This window comes from Pseudopodoces humilis, chromosome 22, assembly GCF_049639895.1.
Source record: "Pseudopodoces humilis isolate 2021_Gansu_Grassland_sample_001 chromosome 22, ASM4963989v1, whole genome shotgun sequence".
Lineage (NCBI taxonomy): Eukaryota > Metazoa > Chordata > Aves > Passeriformes > Paridae > Pseudopodoces > Pseudopodoces humilis.
In genome coordinates, this window is record NC_142221.1 from 5820553 (window position 1) to 5839288 (window position 18736).

Sequence of the window (18736 nt, forward strand, 5' to 3'; positions counted from 1 at the left end):
CTCTGGTGAGGCAGAAAGGTTGCTGCAAGACTGAAAAGGGCTTTTCTCTAAAGCCCAGAACAAGCAGAAATTAACTTTGCCCCCAACAGACCTCCAGGAACTTGGAAAAACCTGTCTGCAAGTCCAGCTTTCTGGAACTTCCCTTGAGAATATCTGGTAGCAAGGTGTATGTGTGCATGTGTACATGTGGGGGGCTGCAGCCCCCTTTTTACCTCCCTTTCCCATGTGCACGTGTTTCCTCTCTCCTGCAGCTCAGCCAGTACCCTCATCTGCGTGAGGAGATGGAGAGGATCGTCACCACCCACATCCGTGAGAGAGAAGGCAGGACCAAGGATCAGGTGGGGATCAGGAGTTGGCTGGGGGACACCTTTTGAAGATGTCTCAGTTGGGCCTGAGCAAAGGGGTGTCTGGCTGCAGAGGGGATCAGATGAACAATGTCCATCTCACCTCTGTGTGCCTCTGTTAGCAGAGTCAGTCACTAACCTCTTGCTCTGTGCCTCTCTTTGGCAGGTCATGCTTCTAATAGACATTGAGCTGGCTTACATGAACACAAACCACGAGGATTTCATTGGCTTTGCCAAGTAAGCACCCACCTCCTATTGCCTCCTCTTGTCCACATGTGTTTCCTGTAGCTGTCCTATAATTACTCTAGTAAATGGGATGCAGAGGCCCTGGTGCAGGTCCTATCATCCCAAGAATGGTGCAGCTCTCAGTATTGCTTGTTTTTTCACTGGCTCTGGACTGCAAGGCTGAGGTGAGAATAGAGATGCGTGGAACGGAGTGTTAGAGTATTAGGTTTGTGTCAGAACAAAAAAATCCAGCAGCTATGAGAGGTTAGTGACCCAAATGAGGTTCGTGTGGGAGTGAGAAGATGAGCAGTCCAGGCTGAGAGAGCAGATGGCAAAAGATGGGGTTATTAAGGCTTGGAAGCTGGTGGTGGGGGGCCTCAACTCACTGTAGCATCTATCCAAAGTAAGGAGTATTCAGGTGATCAAGAAGAGCCTTAGAAGTTTTCAATGTCTCTGCTGTTGTTTTCAGTGCTCAGCAGAGGAGCAGCCAGATGAGCAAGAAGAAGGCAGCTGGTAACCAGGTAGGCCAAGTTCCATCTCCTTCACTGCTGCAAGGAGGATGTGTTTGCTACCTGGAAGCTACCAGGTGAACAAGTGCTGGGCTGGATGCAGCACTGCTCCAAGTTGTTTTGTTGTGTTGCCTTTTTTGTCTTTTAACTCATCAGACTGTTTATAACTGGAGGATAGTGGTTTAGGCTCCCCACAGTCAGGAAGAACTGATCATCTAGCAGCAATGGAGGGCAATGGCATCTTGATAATCAAGGTCTGGTCCTGCTTTTCTGGTAGAAATCCCTATGAATTAATGTTCTCTCAATTCCTGTTTGTTCAGCCCCTTCACTAATTGTGTCAACTCTCATGCCAAGGTGAGAGGTACAGAACTCTAGGTCTGAACTGTTACAGAATTGTCCTTTCTAGTTGGCTTTCCCACGAGTGGTATCTACTTTTTGAACAGATATTTCAAAAGAATTCATGGACTTTTTTTCTGAAAAACTTCACTGGAAGTATAGAAATCTCTGTACAGGGAGATGGAGGGTGATGGTAGCCATGGTTGTAGTGTGTATGTAGAAGAACACACCCATGGGAGAAGACAGCAGTGGAGCAAGTGGCTTCCCTTAATCCTCCAGGAACTGTAAGGAGTGCAGGCAGAATTAAAAAGATACTTTGTCCCAAATTTGCTGGGGACGTGGCAAGGCTATCTGCGCTAGAAGATCTTGGAAACAAAGCCTTACAAGCAGCTTCATGGAGAATAGAAGCAAATGCTTTTGCTTAGTTTTCTTAAAAGACATTCACTCCTGGCATCCATTCTCTTCATAACAGAATGTTTGGCCACCTCTCCCTGGACATGGCATTGCAGAGCATTTCAGATTGTTGGCAGGCAGGTGTTCTCAGCAGGTTGGACTGGCCAGCCAGCCATTTTGGAGCAGCAGTAGGGAATCCCATCCTCTGCAGTCCCTTACAGTAGAGCTGAGCGTAGAAGAGTGCAAAGGGCAGACTCTGGATCTACCTGTAAAGTGCTTTTGCTTTCCTGTTAGCAGATTTATTTTGGGATGGGGATTGCTTGTGTTAACAGCTGGGGTAAAAGATTTGGTACCAGCCTCCAATTTATTTTATTTTATTTTTGAGCCTCTCTTCTCCTGCTCCAGCTTTCCTGGTAATAATCTCTCCTCTCTTTGCTCCTCTCCTGCTCTCTGCTCTGCTGCTGTTGCTATGGTTCCCCTTTGCAGGATGAGATCCTGGTGAGTAGAAGGCCACTCAGCAGGGTGTGCTAATGAACATTAATGTTGCATCTGGGAAGGCAAAACCAGGGCATAAACACATTATTCCCTCTGCTGCCGAATGGGGAGAGGAGGGCAGCTGGCAGGTGAAGCAGAAACGAGGTGAAAAGGTAGTGTGTTGAGGAAGAATCCAGAACTGCGGGTACATCTTTCAAGTGGGTGGAGATAAAAAGCAGCAATCCAAGGACGTGTAGTTCTGTTCCACTGCCCCCTCCTGTCCACACGGGGAGTAGGACTAGCTCGAACATAGAAGGCAGGAGATGAAGATCTGAGGCTCCTAAGTTTGCCTTTACAGAGTAAATTGCCAATTAAATGATCCCGTACCTCCAGGGCAGGTAACTAGGTAGGCCACACAATGCAACCTGCTAATACACAGTGCAGTCTCGTGATTTTTCAATGCCAGGAAGTTTTCAGCAAGCACATCTATACAGCAAGATACAAATAATGCACGCAGATGTTTCTGAGTGTGAACAGTGCAGTAATAGTAAAATCTAATGCCTTTAGGCTGATGCATACCTGCATTTGATTATGGCAAGTGTGAGGTTTGAAACTAGCACTTGGTGAATAGGAGTCCCTTGGAGAGTAATAGCCTGGCTTCTTTACAGACTAAACTTCTAGGAACTTGTCTTGCCCTAGATTAATGACTGCCCAAATACCTGGATATGCTAAAGTCCAGGGTACTAATTCCAGATGCACCATTTTGTTCTGTTATCCTTAGTGACTTCCTTTACTAAACTAAATTCTTTCTGGGGTGTTTGGCCATGTCCTGAACTAGTTCCCCCTACCATGAGCTGAGTGAAACATTCCACACCTGCAGTGTGCTGAAGGGTGTGCTGCTGTCCTGGTTTTCTCTAGGCATGGCCTTTTCTAGATGTTTTGCTATGATTTGGTGCTTGTAGGTTGTGCCAGTGTCCAAGGCACTCCTGATGTAGTTCTTTGTGTATCTCTTTCCTCTTGGCAGAGGGTATAATGCACAGCACTGCCAGGTTCCTTCCTGATTCTTTTTATGCTGTTCCTGTCCCTTTTGGGGCAAGGACCTTCACTGGCCAGTTGAATGGGGAGCTCTTCTGGCAGCAGCAGAGAGCACCATGTTCCTTGTCTTTCCATACTGCTCTGCATGTAGGGATACCCTTGGATCCCTCCTCTGTCACCTAAGGCCAGGAATGATTGTCCTTGTTAATGCTCACTGCTTCCACCCCCTCAGGTGATCCGGAAAGGCTGGCTCACCATCAACAACATTGGGATCATGAAGGGTGGCTCCAAGGAGTATTGGTTTGTCCTGACAGCAGAGAACCTCTCCTGGTACAAGGATGATGAGGTGAGTAGCTTGACTCTGCCACTTGAGTCTCAGGCATCTGATGAGGACAAGCACTTCAGATCACTGAGTATTACAGATGTGTCTTCTGAGTGCTGTCTGCAGCTTGTGACAAGCTGAAACTATCCTTGGGCCAGGCTCCCCATGGCCTCAGTAGTGCTGAGCATTTCTGAATTGATGTGAATGTGGCTTGGTTGACGCACAAGGAGTAATATTTATGCTTGAAGTTCTGGCTCAGTGGAAAGTTGACAGGCACTTGGAATGAATTTGACCTTTATTTGTTTTGCTGTGGCAGCTGTGATCATCAAGGGTGTGATGGGTTGGTTCCAAGATTTGGACTTTTAGACATTTGTGGGGCAGCAGTGAGTTCTCTGAAGGCACGTGGCAGTGATTTCATGCATCTCCTGGTTACAAGAAAAAAGCTCTCTCAGAGCAAAATAACAGGAGCTGTGGACCTGAAGCTCTAGCTCAAGTGCTGCTCCTTCAGATTTTGAGTAAATGACTTAAACTCTCCCAGGTTCTGCTCTTAAACATGCAAAGTAGCAATGTCTTTTTACTGATTATATTGAACATGCAGTTAATGTGTTATATTTAAAATTATTTGAGTTGTAAATGGTCAGAGTTCTGCTGATCAAAAGCACAGTGATGTATGGAATATCGCTGATAGGAACATGGACCTGCTCTGTAGAGTTGCTTGATAATCTTGAATATTAGCAATTCTGGCAACATGCTGTGATGTGTTTCTGCTTCAGTGGGAATTCTTATAAGCAGACGGAATCGTTCCAGCTGAAATCACTGTCAACAGTGTCTCGCTTCCTATGCAAGACAAAGGTAGATAATTGTCCTTTTTGATTACTTTGAAAAGAAAAAGAATAGCTGGATGGTTCTTGTAAGAATGTGATTGAAAGGTTTAGTCCCCTCAATGTGCTGAAAGATGAAGGATGTCTGGTATGATGCAGTCATAAGCTCTGAGTTCATCAGGGTTTCTGATTGCAAATGAAGAAATTTCTCTGCCTCTTGTTGTGATTTGTGTCCCTCAGGTGTTCTGAGGCACTCAGTATTGTGTCTGGGAGCTGCAACCCGGCCTGGCTTCTTGTCTAGTTGCTATCTGTGGGCCTGTTTCCTTCTCGGCAGGTAGAGATGATGACAAACACAGTGATGAATCAGCCTCTAAATGCTGCTTTCTGTATGGAGATGGCTGCTGTGCTGCTATGGATGAGCAGGCAGCAATTTCCTAATTAAAGAACCAGGCATTGAAGTGGCTTTTGTTAAATCAGTGTCTCTCTGCTATAAGACCCCTGCCCTTTGTGTTCAGAGTTGCTTGGGGAGGCTTCCCTCTCCTCTGGGCTTCATATGCAGGTCGAGTGGTTATAAACATCAAGTAGTTTAATCAAAGCCAGCTGCTACATCTGTATTACAGAGATGATCAGAATTCCCTGTTCTTCCCCCAGGGAGTGGGAGGGAGGGCGGTCTGCAGTGGGGATGTATAAACTGTTGATAGATTCCAGTTGCCTGGGATGGGGATTGGACCTCCCTTCCGTCCTGAGGGAGGGCAGCCTTTGGGGGTTGATAGCAACTGGAGGTCTGCACCATTTCCCTTCTGCAGAGCTGCCTAATGAAAACAGTTCCCTGCCAGCCCCTGTCCCTTAAACACAGAGAACCAGCACTGATGAGGTCTGAGCTGCCTCTGAGAAAGGGGCCTTTGTTTTCAGCTGAGTGGGAGCAGGGGGGAAAGGGAAGTGTGTGTTTTATTTGCTTCCTCCCCAAGTTCGACTCCTTGATCACTGGCTGTTGTGAGGGAGAAAGGAAGCAACATCCGCCTGGACTCAAATACTGAGCCAGGCTAAGTTGGTGCATTTGATGGGCAGCTGGGAGAGCCTTGAGCGTGGGGATTCCCATCCCAAACCTCAGACCTGCATGGAGCTGACTCAATGCCCAAGAGCAGCTCACAGTGCATGGCTCCCTGTCAGACAGGGGATTTTTACATGTCTGTTAAAGAGCTCTCCTTCTTCATCAGTTCAGGAGAATTCCTGTCCTCTTCAGCTCCTGAAACAATCTCATGTGTTTTTAAAGTTTGTACACCATGATCTTTGCTTCAGCTCTGGAAGGAAGAGGGGGAGACTGTATCTGCCCCACCCTGCACTTTTGTGGGCTCTCTTGTCCTAGTTCCCCTGTGCTCTGGCTGCTTTCCAAAGGAACAAGGAGAAAGCTGAATCTGCCTTTTGTGGATGAAAGTGCTGCTAGCAAAGCTGTGGGTGCTGATGGGGGAAGGAGCAGGGTGAGGTGCTGTGTGGTGGGACAGGGGTGAAGGCTAGTCCTGCACCTCTGGGGCCAGGAGGATTGGGGACACTGCCTCTCCCTGCCCTGTCCCACAAGCCAGGACCCAGTGTCTGCAGAATGAAGACATCTGGACCCCATTAGTGAAATACCAGTCTTTCCGCAGCACTGGCTTGTTTTTTCTCTGCCTCTGAAGAAAGGAACTGAAGCTTAAAATGTCTTAAAGGGCCCAGCATTACATGTTAGCAGGGATATATGGCTGTTGATGCTCTGGAGGGCCCTGAAGGAGTGTGCTGGGGAATGGGAGGGGAAGGAAAGAGTGGGCCAAGCGGGGGTGGAAAGTTGGCTTCCCACTCTGCCTTGCTGCCAAGAGCATGTGTGTGTGCTCCTGGGCTCTCTGTTTTTCTTCCTGTCTCCTTTCAATGAGTCAAACACTGGCCCCATGGAGAGTGGCCCCACAGAAAGCTTGGCCTCCCAGGACCTGGCGACCCTCCTGAGGTACCTGCATCTCCTGAACCCTGTGGGATCAAGCTGCAGGCCAGCAGTGAGGAGGAGAGATGGGGAGGAGCCTGCTCTGGCTGCTGCCAGTACAGAGTGAGGTTTCCTTGCTCAGGGAGGCCATAGCATCCCAGTGGAGCAGCAGCACAGCAGCAGAGCACACTGGCTGCTCAGCAAGCACCACAGTGGACATGATACAAGAATTTTATTTGAATACTCCTTCTGCCCAGATCCCTTATGCAATGCACAGTGCCTGTGAGTCTGCAGGGCTTTCCTGCCTGCTAGAAAAGAGGGTCTGTGAGGTTGGAGAGAGCTGCTGTTGACAGGGACCTTGTAGGCAGGATGGAATGAGCACTGTGCTCTGCGGTTCCTGCCATTAAAGCTCACTCCCTGCTCTGCAGGGTGACTGTTCCTGCTGGAGTGCCTGTGTGCCACTGTGTGCTGGAGTGTTTGCACAGCTGGGTGGATGGATATATCTGCTGCTTCCTTTGGGAATTTGTGTGAATGTGCAATACAGATGGAACCTTTTGTCCTTACTCAGGTAAATCATGTATTAGAAGTTTGGGTCTCGTGTGAATGGGTGCCTACATTAGATGAATGTCCTTATTTGCTTGTGTGAAGGTATTCACATTGCATGCAATGTCACTGCATTTGAGACCTCTGTGTGTACAAAGAGGGATGACTGCAGAGTTTTAGGTACTTTAGGTGCATGTGGGTGCTTCGTATTCCTTACAGATTGTTTTGATTCCTGATGCATCGGTTGTTGTTGAGCTTCTTCTCTGTCTTCATGCCTTCTCTTTTGTTTGAAACGTATTCTTGTCCTGGAGAAGGTGTGACCTTATTGACAGTCACTAGATAGCTGTGTATTCTGTACCTGTTAGTGTCTTTTACCCAACTCTAGTTTACAAATAAACTCATGGATCAATAGAGATTGTCCCCCCCACTGCATACATGCACTTCCCTCTTCTCTAGCCCCCCTTCCCACTCCCCAGTCCATGTCCTTGAGGCTCAGATCAGCTGGTAGAAATCCTTTTTTCTTTACTCAGATGCTCCCAGTCATTAGAAGCTTGCTGTGATGAGTTGGCTGCAGTCAAGTTGTTGCATCCAGCTTGTTTTAAAGAACATACGAGCAGGTCTGCTCTTGAGGTGGTTCCTCTCCTCCTTTCATGCTGCTCTCAGGTGCTCTCTGAAACATGTTCATTTTCTTTACATTCTCTGTGGAGTCTTTTCATTCATGCACTTATTTTTTTTCACAAGTGTATGTTTTCTCATGACATTACTCAGTTTTAATCAGTCCTCATTTATGCTTTCACTCAGTTTCTGTTCTTTCTCTGGCAGACAAACATCAAAGCAAACACAACATCCAGAGCATCCAAACCTCCAACTTTGAATACCTTGTGGGTTTTTCTTTGTATTATGACCAAAATTTTTTACACTATGAAATCCCTTTCTCCAGTCACCTTTCAGTACTTGAACCTGCCTTTTCAGGTAGCACAGCACACCGCAGGTTGTGACTCTGACAGGCCTGTGTGTTTATTTCTGCATTTTATGGCAAAGCTTAGCGTGTGAAACACAAGCCATCCTGAACACAGCTACTTTAGGACAAGCACATGAAACTGAAAGAAATAAGAATGGAATGAGAGACAAAGGAGAAATAAGAGGGTTGTGAGTAGGCTGGTGAACAGGCATGTAAAAGTGGTGATCAGGCATGGCTCCAAAGGGTTAGACCCTCCCAGGCTGAGGGATGAGTGACCTCTGCATGCAGCCATCCCCAGAGCCCACCCTCTCCAAGCATGTCCCTCTGCCGTGCAGGTGTTGCCGTCCCCGTGCAGCACTGGCAGTGTGTGGTGTATCCCAGCACAGCCTAACCAATGTGCAGACTACTGTACAATCTCGTAGTCCTGAACAGGTAGTCTGAACACTGGGCAGACGGAGTGGAGCCTCTGCGATCTGCTCTCCGGCAATCAGCAGCTCATTAGTCCTTTCCCCTCCCTGCTTTTGGGATGGGGTTGTGCAGGGCAGAGATGGGGTGAACGAAAGTCCAAGTCCTGATTGGAAAAACATCCTCCTCTGGCAGCTGGGGGAGAAGAAATGTTGCTCCCTGCATGTTTCCAATTTGGAGCAAGTTTCCAAGCGCCTTCCTCTTCCAGTGCTGGTGTCAGGCTGGTACCTGGATTCCACCTGGGATATGCTGCACCTTTTTAGAAAGAGAAAACAAAAAATCTATTACTACAGTTTGAGGAGGAAATGTTGTGAAGTCTTGGCTGTCACCCAGGTGTGCAGAACTTGTTGCTTCATTCAACTCCTTTTCTTCCCCATGGAGCTGTGTGGGAGGATCCTCAGGCCCCATGCACCCTCATCTCGTCCTGAAGATCAGCGGGTCCAGAGCAAAGCTCAGACAGAACCAGCCTTCCCAAGCCCTCCAGAAGGTCCTTTGACAGGGCTGCAGAAGGCAACCTTGGCCAGTTGCCCTTGCAGCTCACCTCTGGCTGCTGCAGGAGTAGTCCACATCCCTTCTTTCTCACTATGCCCTGGCATTGCTGAGCCTCCCTCCCTCTTCTGGTTTTTGCTCCCTCCCTTCTTGCTTCCCTTCTGTCCTTCTGCCTCACTTGACGTGGCAGTGGAAGGCTAACTAGACTCGAGGGAGGAGCTTGCTGGCTGCTGGGAAGGCAGAGTTTGGCAGGAAGTGAGTGGCTGACGGATGGGGTTGCGCGGGGGGAAAGGAACGTTCCCCTACCCTGCATGGAAACTTGAGGAATGCTGTCGCTTTCTGTGACGCCTGGCTCTCATGTAGTGATTCCAGATGTTAGTCCCTGCCCACACGATTTGCTCTTTCTCCCTGTACTGCAGGGATAAAGAGGACTTTATTCACATGTCTCCCTTCTAGGATTCCTTCTCCTGGTGTGGATGGTTAAGATTTGTGACCAAAAATATGAACACTTGGAACTCCCATCTTGGCACTGACAATGGGGAGATGTAACCCACCCTCACTCGGGGGTGTGAAACACTTACCAAAGCAAGTCAGATACTCTGGGATGGTTCATCCCTGCCCTGGCACAAGCACAGGGAGAAGTGCCTGGTTTCCTTTGTGAAGGCTGGTGGGCATGGCTGTGACCTTAGAGGGGTCATGACAGTCGAGTTTTGGACACTATAGTCTCTCTCTCAAGCAATTCAGGTTTCTGCCTGTGCTTCCTCATAAACCCCTTGATGGCTTCCTGGGGTTGCACTTGGCTGCAGGTTTAGGTCTGTGTGTTATTTCAGCTGATGTGAATAAAAATCTTTACTTTTGTGCAGGTGAGTTAATTACCATTGCTGTGCTTACTAAGCCAACAGTAATGGTTGTGATTAATCATATGAATCCAGGTCTAGTGTCTACAGAGCATTTGAACTAAATCAGCTTAAAATCTTAGGATGTGTTAAGTTAAACCAAGGCAGCTTTCTGATGTAAACAAGCCATTACAGCTGCTCTGCAGTGTGGGGGAGGACTCATTCCTATAAATTATGTTCTGAGGGTAAAAGTGATGCAGGTGGGCTGTGTCTGGGAAACATGGTCTCAAGATGTGTGTATATAGTGGGATGACCAGGGCTTCCTGGAGGAATCGCATCTCAGAAATTCAGCTCTTCTGCTTGCTAACACAAGAAGCAGAAAGCAGTTGGTAACATTTTGTTTGGGGGAGTGGAGTGGTTGGTTCAGCTTGAAAAGCTTAGCTCACTTCTTTCAAATATTCCAAACTGTTTTTCAGAGGCTTTTCCTAATAATCTTTTAGTGTGCATGTATTCATGCAGTGTGTTTATTATAAATTATGATGTTAATGTTTCTCCATTGCAGTAGAGTTTTATGACTGGAGTTCCCAAAGTGCCTTGCATGCGTTTAACAGAAACAATTTTACTGAAACTCCAGGCATCTCTGGGGTAGGTTTGCTTGCCTGTAATACTTTACATCTTACAGGAGAGAAAGGAGATCAAGAGGTTTAAGCAAGATGAATTTCTTCTAATTTCACACAGCCCCAAATTAAAACAATGGCAGTGTCTTCTCCCATATCCACAGACCCTTGTCTCTGTGCAGAAGGTGTTTGTCATAACAGCTACAGGGAAACCTTTAATTAGTTTATTTATGCTCCAAATGCAAACTGAGGCCTAATAATTCTGCCAATTACTTTCTTGTGCTGTGAGTGCCAATTTCCAACCTTAGGGAGCCCACATATGCATCTGTCAGCTTCATTTTGCATGTATCCAAGAGCAGGAAAATTTACTTTGCTGCTGAGGCAATTCAGGTGAATGGAGGGAGTGCTTGGAGTCAGGTTGGCTTGCTGCCTGCTGAATTATGTGAACTTCTTGTAGGTTATTACCTATAGATTAGCAACAAATAATTCAGGTGATAGTGCCAGTTATTGCTACATCTGGCCAAAACCCATCTCTAGGATTTAGCCACCATAAGGAAATGTGTAGTAGCAATAAAAGACATTGGAATATCAGGCTGCAAATGCAGAATCAATTTTTTTCCTGCAGTTATTGTGCTTTCCACCCCACAACTGGAATGGCTCATGGATCCTGGTTGGCTTCCTGGCCATGTGTATTTTCTTTCCCTGGTAGATGCAAAGTACAGAGCCATATGGCTGTATTCTGCACTGTGCCGGGGGCGGGGGAATAATCCTCTGGCACTTATCCTGCCTCTGCAAGGAGCTTGCAGTCATCTCTTTCTGCAGGTTTCCATGCAGGCTGAGACTCCTGTGGGGAGCAGCAGCCCTGATGAGGGGTGGTTGCCCTGTGTCTACAATATCCCCAAGCCAGTGCTGAGCACCATGTTCTGTTTTAAACAGTCTGGGGGCTGCACCTCCCCTTGGCCTCATGGCTCTACAGATTAACTCACAGCCAACGAGCACATTTTATATAACACGTACTTCACTGCTGAGGGAGAGTTTTGCCTGATTTTTTTTTTTTTTTCTTCTCCTTATTGATGAAGGGCAATATGAGCAACATAAGTCTCTTGGGATCAAACTGAGGACTTTGAATATAGGATTTCACGAACTACTTCCCCATTTCAATGTGTGCTGGCTCTTCTTTCTCAACTCCAAGTCTGGAAAGCTAGAGAGAGAGAAGCCCTTTTCCCCTCTTGGCCAGGATGCTGCTCAGCCATAGCACACCCTGCCAGATTGCTAACATATGGGCAGAACACTCAGCCAAAGTTTTGAGAGGCTCAGCCCTTGGCAGCTCATTCCCCACTTTCCTGTCTCTACATTCAGGAAATGAAGTCAGATTGTTGATATAAAACAGGCTGAGTTGAAAACTGAGAGGCTGGAAAGGCTGAAGTGGGGGACTGGGAAGGGGGAGGTGTGAGGAGATGGGGAGCAGCAGGGGCTCATTGCAGCTTGTCTGGCTTGGGGGTTTCTTGTCTTGTGCCCACGTCATCCACTTGATTGCTCTTGCTACCTCCACCTCAAGGACTGATAAGTTGTCCTGGCAGACAGATATTTTGTCTTCCCTGTGGTCTGTGGCAAGATCAGCATGTGGAGATAGTGCTGTCCTGATCACATGGCAGCATTTATGCGAGAGCTTGGAAAGGGTGAAAGTTGAAACTCTGGCAAAGAGCATGTTGTTTCCATATCAGGGACATGGAATTCCCTTACTTTTTGACATTTCTTTCTTAAGAATGACACCATTGCAGAACTTGTAAGGAATTATGTGGGTCTAATGCAGAAGGTTTTTCTCAGACATCTTAACATTGGTAGTTTTTGTTGTATTTTTTTGGGTGTTTTTTTTTGTTGGTTTGGGGTATTTTTGTTTGTTTGTTTTTAATTTTGTTGTTGTTTTTAATTTTTGTTGGGGTTTTTGAGTGGGGTTTTTTTGGGGGGTGGGGTGGGATGGGGATGGTTGGTGGTTTTTTTACTAGCCCACTGGCTAGGGACTGTGGAGTAAATGCAGGGAGCTCCAGTTAAGTGAGGCTGCAGTGGGGATGTTCTGACTCAGCCAGGGACTAGCAGTTGGTATTGTTCTCTTCTAGGTCACTAGTTCAGCCTCAGTCAGCATAATAATAACCCAGACTAATAGAAAGCTGCAAGTTGTTTGTGGCTCACAGAATCTGAAGTAGTCTGTGTAGCTTTGAGACCAGCATGTGGCTGACAGGTATCCCATTAGAAAAATTCCTGGCCGTGTCTAATTAAAAGTGATCAGCAGTATTAGAAAGTCCAGGGAAATTTGTTTGGAAGAATTCTCCTGTTTTCCTCACCTGGCATCTTTGAGAGAGAGTATGGCAACAACCCAAGTGATCTCTTCTGTTTTCTAGGTGCAGTTTTTTGGGATACTCTCATTGCATGTGATTTGTAATGACAGGTACAGTTTGATCTTTGGGATATCTCAGACCTGTGAGGCGCTGGTATCCTTAGCAAACTCAAGTCAATTTAGCTGATGCTTATGAGGATGTTAGGTTGGAGTTGGCATTGTCTGGGTATTCGAGCTCAGCAGCTTTGTCACTTGTACCTGCTCCTCTGCCCTGCCCTTCCTTCCTGTTCAGCTTTTCAGGATCTCTCCTCACTGACCATCCTTGTTTTCCATACTGTTTTCCCCAAGAATGATCATGTTGTTCCCAGCCAGGAGAGGTCTACAAACACACAAGATCTCACAAGGGGACAGTCACACGTGCTTGCTTTGCACATAGGAGTATGCTCTGGTTTTGGTTTAGTCTTGGATATCTGCATTCTGCCTTTTGGAGACCAGTGTGAGGGCTCCCTCTCTTGTTATGCTGGGGTATAGTTCCCAGCTGGAGCAGGATGCTCTGAATGAGGGCCTTAAACCAAATTAAATTCTATTAATTTGCTGTAGATACAGATTTGAGATTAAGCAGGGGTTATAATTTCTGACTTAGTTTCTGAATGCAAATGTGAAAGTTAAAACCAAGTTTTGATGTTTTTGTTTTTTATGAAAGTGAAGCGTTCGCAGAAGCTAATAGCATTTAGGAGGACTAGGACAGTGATAGGATGAAGTAACAAAATCAGCAAGTCAGGTTTTCTGAATAGGTAAATTTGAGATAGATATATATATAAAATACATATATTTAGCATAATATATAATATCAGGGTTTATTGACACATAACTTCTGTATCAGACCAACTTCTCTGTTATATATCTGGGTTTTCCTGAACCTGGACTGACCCATTTGCTAAGAAGAGTGGAACCACAGTGCTGAGCACAATCAGGGGAAGCTGGACATTGCTGTGTTGGTGCCTGGTCCTGGAGAAGTTAATGGGGCAGAGCTGTTGGGCCACATCACAAAAGAAGGACAAACTCTTTTTTCCAGATTTCCCCTTCTCACACAGATTTAAGGAAACAGAGGACCTGGGTCTGAGAATGCCTTTCTGTTGATGTGGGGCCCTGTTGCTGATGCTCCATACTGGCAGAGCAGAAGCACCCCTGGAGCAGGGAGTGACTTGTTCTTCATTGCCTTTTCAGGAGAAGGAGAAGAAGTATATGTTGCCAGTGGATAACCTGAAGCTGCGAGATGTGGAGAAGGGGTTCATGTCCAGCAAGCACGTCTTTGCTCTCTTCAACACTGAACAGAGGTATGCTCCCATCTTGGCACACCAAGCTGCTGGAGCTAGGGACAGCATTTATGTAACAGAGTAGGGATGAGTGTGTTAGGATAGCTGTCCAGGAAAGATGTGAGTGTCCTTTCAGGACAGCCACTTTTGAAGGAGATGGGAGGACTTAACTTCATTCCTTCTGATCTTACAGATATGTATAATTTTCCTTTTGTTTGCCAATGCATGGCTTGTGGTGTGGACTTAACCCTTCACCCTTTTGGTGTGGTTACCTCAGTCTGCCCGTGGCTGGGATATATATTTATAATCACAATGTTCTTGGTTGGTGACTAGAGAAACTCATAGGACCTGGAATGGATGGAGGAGTCTAGCAGCAAGCAGAATTAAAAAGAGAATCTTTTTCAGGCCTTGTTGAAACATACAACTGATTTGAGAGCAGTCAAACTTTATTAAAAAAAAAAAAAATTCCTTTTGCAGGGTCATCATGAGGTTCCTAGCAAGGGATCAAATGCCTCTGTCTTAAAATGACAGGAGGATTCCCTAGCCATTGATATCTTTGTCAAATACGGGCAGATCTCTGAGTTGCAAGAGAGAATAATAAAATATGTGTCTTTCTTTTAGGAATGTTTACAAGGACTACCGGCAGCTGGAGCTGGCCTGTGAGACCCAGGAGGAGGTGGATAGCTGGAAGGCTTCCTTCCTTCGTGCAGGGGTCTACCCAGAGCGTGTTGGGGTAAGTGACAGCTGTAATAATGGGATAGGGAGGAACACAGCAGGTGTCTTGAGAAGGATAACTCCATCTTCTTGTGATAAAAATAAGTCTGTGAAGGTTTTGTGTCTTTCCAGAGAATCTTTCATAACTAAAAATTTTTTTGTTATGTCCTGTTGCTTCCATTAGGGAAGCTTGAGATAAAGTAACTGACAGCTTCGAAGAGAAGCTAAAGTAGGAAAAGACTGCCTTGATAAATCCCTCTAGCAGTCCTGTTTTGTGAACATTAAATTCACAATATGAGGGTGACATTTAACTACCATGACTACTAACTGGTATGGTATCCACTGAGCAAAAGCACCATTCCTTTTTGGTAACTCTGTACAGCCTTATTAGGAACTTCCTGACTTAGCAGTTGTTCTCCCTTTCCTTCCTCCAACTAATTAGGGAGGGACGGTCTCTGAATTATTCTTTTGCTTGGTATGCAAATATAAATAATATACATTTTTCTTTGCTCTAATATGCTCTTTTAGCAAGAACTCTTATCTCTTCCCTTCTCCTTGTCCCACAGCACTTATTGTCAGCATTATTTTCTGCTTTCAAAGTATCTTCTAGACAATTGTGGTATTTGTTTCCATTCAAAGCTTTTCCTGTTCCTTTGTGAGAGGAAGCTGCTATAAATAGTTTTCTCATTAGAAAAGTGATAATTGCTTTTCTGTTTGTGTTTGTTGCTTCTAATAGATTTCTTACATTCATCTGTCCTGTTACAATTGAATATTGCTGACTTTGCCTTAAAGCATTTCCTAACAAACTGATAAGAGATTTTAAAAAGAGAGTTAGGGTGAAATGACAGTGTCATGACTTCAGATTAGCTTTGAGCCAAACTGGGCCTCTTACCCACAGTGGCCATGGGCCACCAGTTGCTGTGCAAGTGGAGGTGTTTGACATGGGAACCCTGATCCCTGTCTCAAAACCACTGTAAGGAATGGCAGTGGCCCTTGCCAGGTAAATAAGTTGTCCTTTGTTGTTAACAATATGGTTTCCTTTGCAGAGCATCCTACTTTTCAGTTTAGCTAAACAGTTCACTTGTTCCTCTTCTAGGTATTGATGTATTTTTAGTGGGATTGGTCTTTTGCTTGTCAATGCTATTATGGGACCTTCTCCAAATTCTGAGACCAACTAAAAGTCATTTTTTATTTTTTGTCCCTTTTTGTTTTAATTTTTTCCACGTATGCTCAAACTGGCCTGCCAGGACAAGGACAAAGTAAGTCTGACCCCCTCTGCCTGTGTTGCCTCCTGGGGCTCTCACCAGAGAGCTCTCTCATTTTTTTTCTCCTTTTGTCACAATTTCCTGAGAGGCATTTGCTTCTTCTCCCTCTTTGTACCCTCTGTTGGATTCCTGCTGTCTGTTTCTGTTCTTGGTTTGAGTTTTCCTTTTTTCTTTTTATTCCTCCCTTTTTGTATGACTTCTGAATCTTGGTGCAAGCTTATTTTTGGGGTTTTTTTTACCCCCACTTTTTTTAAGTTGTCCTGTTTAACATCCACTTCCTTTACTTTGTTTCACACTGAGACCTTGCATTCCTACATTATATAAGATCTTCTCAGCAAAAGCTCAAATGAACAAAAGAATTTGCCCTTTCTCATATATTTTGTTCCCCAAAACAAAAGAGAAGCCATTTCCTACATGGCAGATTGTTCAGACTAGGTCTGTTTAAAACAAAGATGTTTCAATGTACAGTCACAGGTTTGTTGTTTTTTTTTTTTAATAAGCATTGAGGAAGGCAGCAGTTCTTTCATGCTTCAGTGCTTTGAAATTGATCCCAAATGGAGGAGCCTTGGAGATTGCTTGCTGTCAAACAGCACAGTCCAGGTTTTACCTGACAGAATAAACAATGTACTTCAGGCAAACAAGAAGAGATTCATCTGCTTGGTGTGAAAGAACAGATAATTATAACTTATGATGCAGAAGTTGCAGTTGAAGTGATAGGAAAGTTTTCTAGTTGATTCCATCTACTTGTGGTCAGCCTGAGAGGAGCAGTCATTTCACTTCTCTGTATCTGTTTTCTCATTTGTGTAATGAGGACAAAGATGCAGCATGGCAGAGAGCCTGTGAGACTTAATTTATGGTGAATGATTCTTGGTTTTAACTGACTCTGGTCATGGAAAACCCAGATCAAATGAAGAACCTTTCAGGAAGCTGTAAACATTAAAAAATAATGATACAGCTTTGAGTATGCACTGGAACCATAACCTCTGAACATGGGTCAGGAGTCCCTGTTGCCTTTCACCTTTTCTTAATAACTTTCTACTAAGAGAGCAGCTTTATTGCTAAAATTTCTCACATCTGAGCTGGAGAAGTCTGTATAAACTTTGTGCATTGACAATCACAGCTCAAAATGTAAGTTTAAATAAGTTTTATTTATTGCATGCGCTTCCTGCCTGTTCCCTTCTGCTCTTCTCTTAGCTCTCATGAAAAGCTAATTTTGTGTTACATTTGAAGAGCCAATCTTTCCTTTTTTCTGCAGGCCAGTGAAGCAGAGGAGAATGGAGGAGATAGTTTCATGCACTCCATGGATCCTCAGCTGGAGAGACAAGTGGAAACGATCAGGAACCTGGTGGATTCCTACATGGCAATTGTCAACAAAACCATCAGAGACCTCATGCCGAAGACAATCATGCACCTCATGATAAACAATGTACTTATCACACTGTGGTCAATGGATGTGAGAGTGGCAGAAAGGGGAGAGATAGGGAGGGAGGAAAAGAATGAAGAAAAATGGAAGGCAACGTGGAAGGAAGAGGTGGGGACAGAACAGAGCGTTTTGGGGAAAGGTGGTGAAAATTGATTCCCTCTCTCTGCTCACTTACAGACCAAGGACTTCATCCATTCAGAGCTGCTGGCAAACCTGTACTCCTGTGGTGACCAAAACACACTGATGGAGGAGTCGGCGGAGCAGGCCCAGCGACGCGATGAAATGCTGCGCATGTACCATGCTCTGAAAGAGGCCCTCAACATCATCGGGGACATCAACACCAGCACCATCAGCACCCCCATGCCCCCACCGGTGGACGACTCTTGGCTGCAGGTGCAGAGCGTACCGTCCGGACGCAGGTATCAGAGGCTCAGGGGGAGAGCCCCGCAGACCTGCCTGATGCCTCTTCAGTGCCTTGCTGGGGCCTCCCACTGAGACAGGGAGTCCTTCTCTTCTTCCTGTGGATGAAGAGCCCTGGGTATTTCTGCTGGCAGGCTCCTAGGACACATTTACAGAGATTGTTGAGACATTCTAAACTCTTGGGTTGGATGGGGCTGGCGTAATTTTGAAGGCAGCCTGGGGCCCTTGAAAGCCAAAGGGTGGTGTGTAAAGTGATGTGAAGCTAAAGAGAGAAACACAGAAGGCAGCCTGTGGTGGCAGAGGGATCCCAGAGCTGTTGCTGCAGTTGATTGCCTTTGTTTGTTTGGCAGATCCCCCACATCCAGCCCCACGCCACAGAGGAGAGCTCCTGCAGTGCCCCCAGCCAGACCTGGATCTCGTGGACCAGCTCCTGGGCCACCTCCTGCTGGTGGGTCCGCCCCCCCTGTGCCCTCCAGGCCAGGTGCCTCTCCTGATCCCTTTGGGCCCCCACCTCAGGTTCCTTCTCGGCCTAATCGTGCTCCTCCTGGTGTTCCCAGGTAAGTCCTGAAACACTGCTCGACACAGGTGGAGTATGTTCTGGTTTTGGGTTGGAGCCTTGGCAGCACTTGGCCTGCCTGGGCCATAGGAGGAGAATGGAGAGCATGGTGTGGGTACAGCCTTTGGATATTTGAATTGGATCCAGAGGAAGGAGCATTATTGTCCTCTGAGGTTTCCTTGTATGGATGAGGCAATGCCAAGGCAGCTCTCGGAAACAGAGGGGCAGCTGTTCCTCTCTACAAGCCACTGTAAAGAATGTGGGAGAACACCTTGTACCCAAGGTTTACAGCAATTGTACTAATGCCTGTAGTCACCAGATAAATCACAGGACTGGGGTGAGATTCCCCTCTGTGTAGGGCTCCCCAGAGACTGAAGTTGCCCCTTTCC

At 46.1% G+C, this 18736-nt stretch overlaps 1 protein-coding gene across 12 annotated transcripts in view; it reads left to right on the forward strand.

Annotated features, from left to right (window-relative positions):
- Positions 1 to 18736, forward strand: part of DNM1 (dynamin 1) — a 65213-nt gene that overhangs the window by 37579 nt on the left and 8898 nt on the right. For 9 of the 12 annotated variants that reach the window (XM_088065860.1, XM_088065868.1, XM_088065865.1 and 6 more), the window contains exons 11-20: positions 252 to 338; positions 511 to 581; positions 1039 to 1090; positions 2294 to 2305; positions 3549 to 3662; positions 13881 to 13990; positions 14591 to 14702; positions 17204 to 17374; positions 17549 to 17790; positions 18142 to 18348. In XM_088065860.1, coding sequence (XP_087921986.1) covers positions 252 to 338; positions 511 to 581; positions 1039 to 1090; positions 2294 to 2305; positions 3549 to 3662; positions 13881 to 13990; positions 14591 to 14702; positions 17204 to 17374; positions 17549 to 17790; positions 18142 to 18348 — 1178 coding nt within the window. The remainder of the gene's footprint in view (positions 1 to 251; positions 339 to 510; positions 582 to 1038; positions 1091 to 2293; positions 2306 to 3548; positions 3663 to 13880; positions 13991 to 14590; positions 14703 to 17203; positions 17375 to 17548; positions 17791 to 18141; positions 18349 to 18736) is intronic. The other 3 variants (XM_088065863.1, XM_088065869.1, XM_088065864.1) reach the window with 1 other exon arrangement.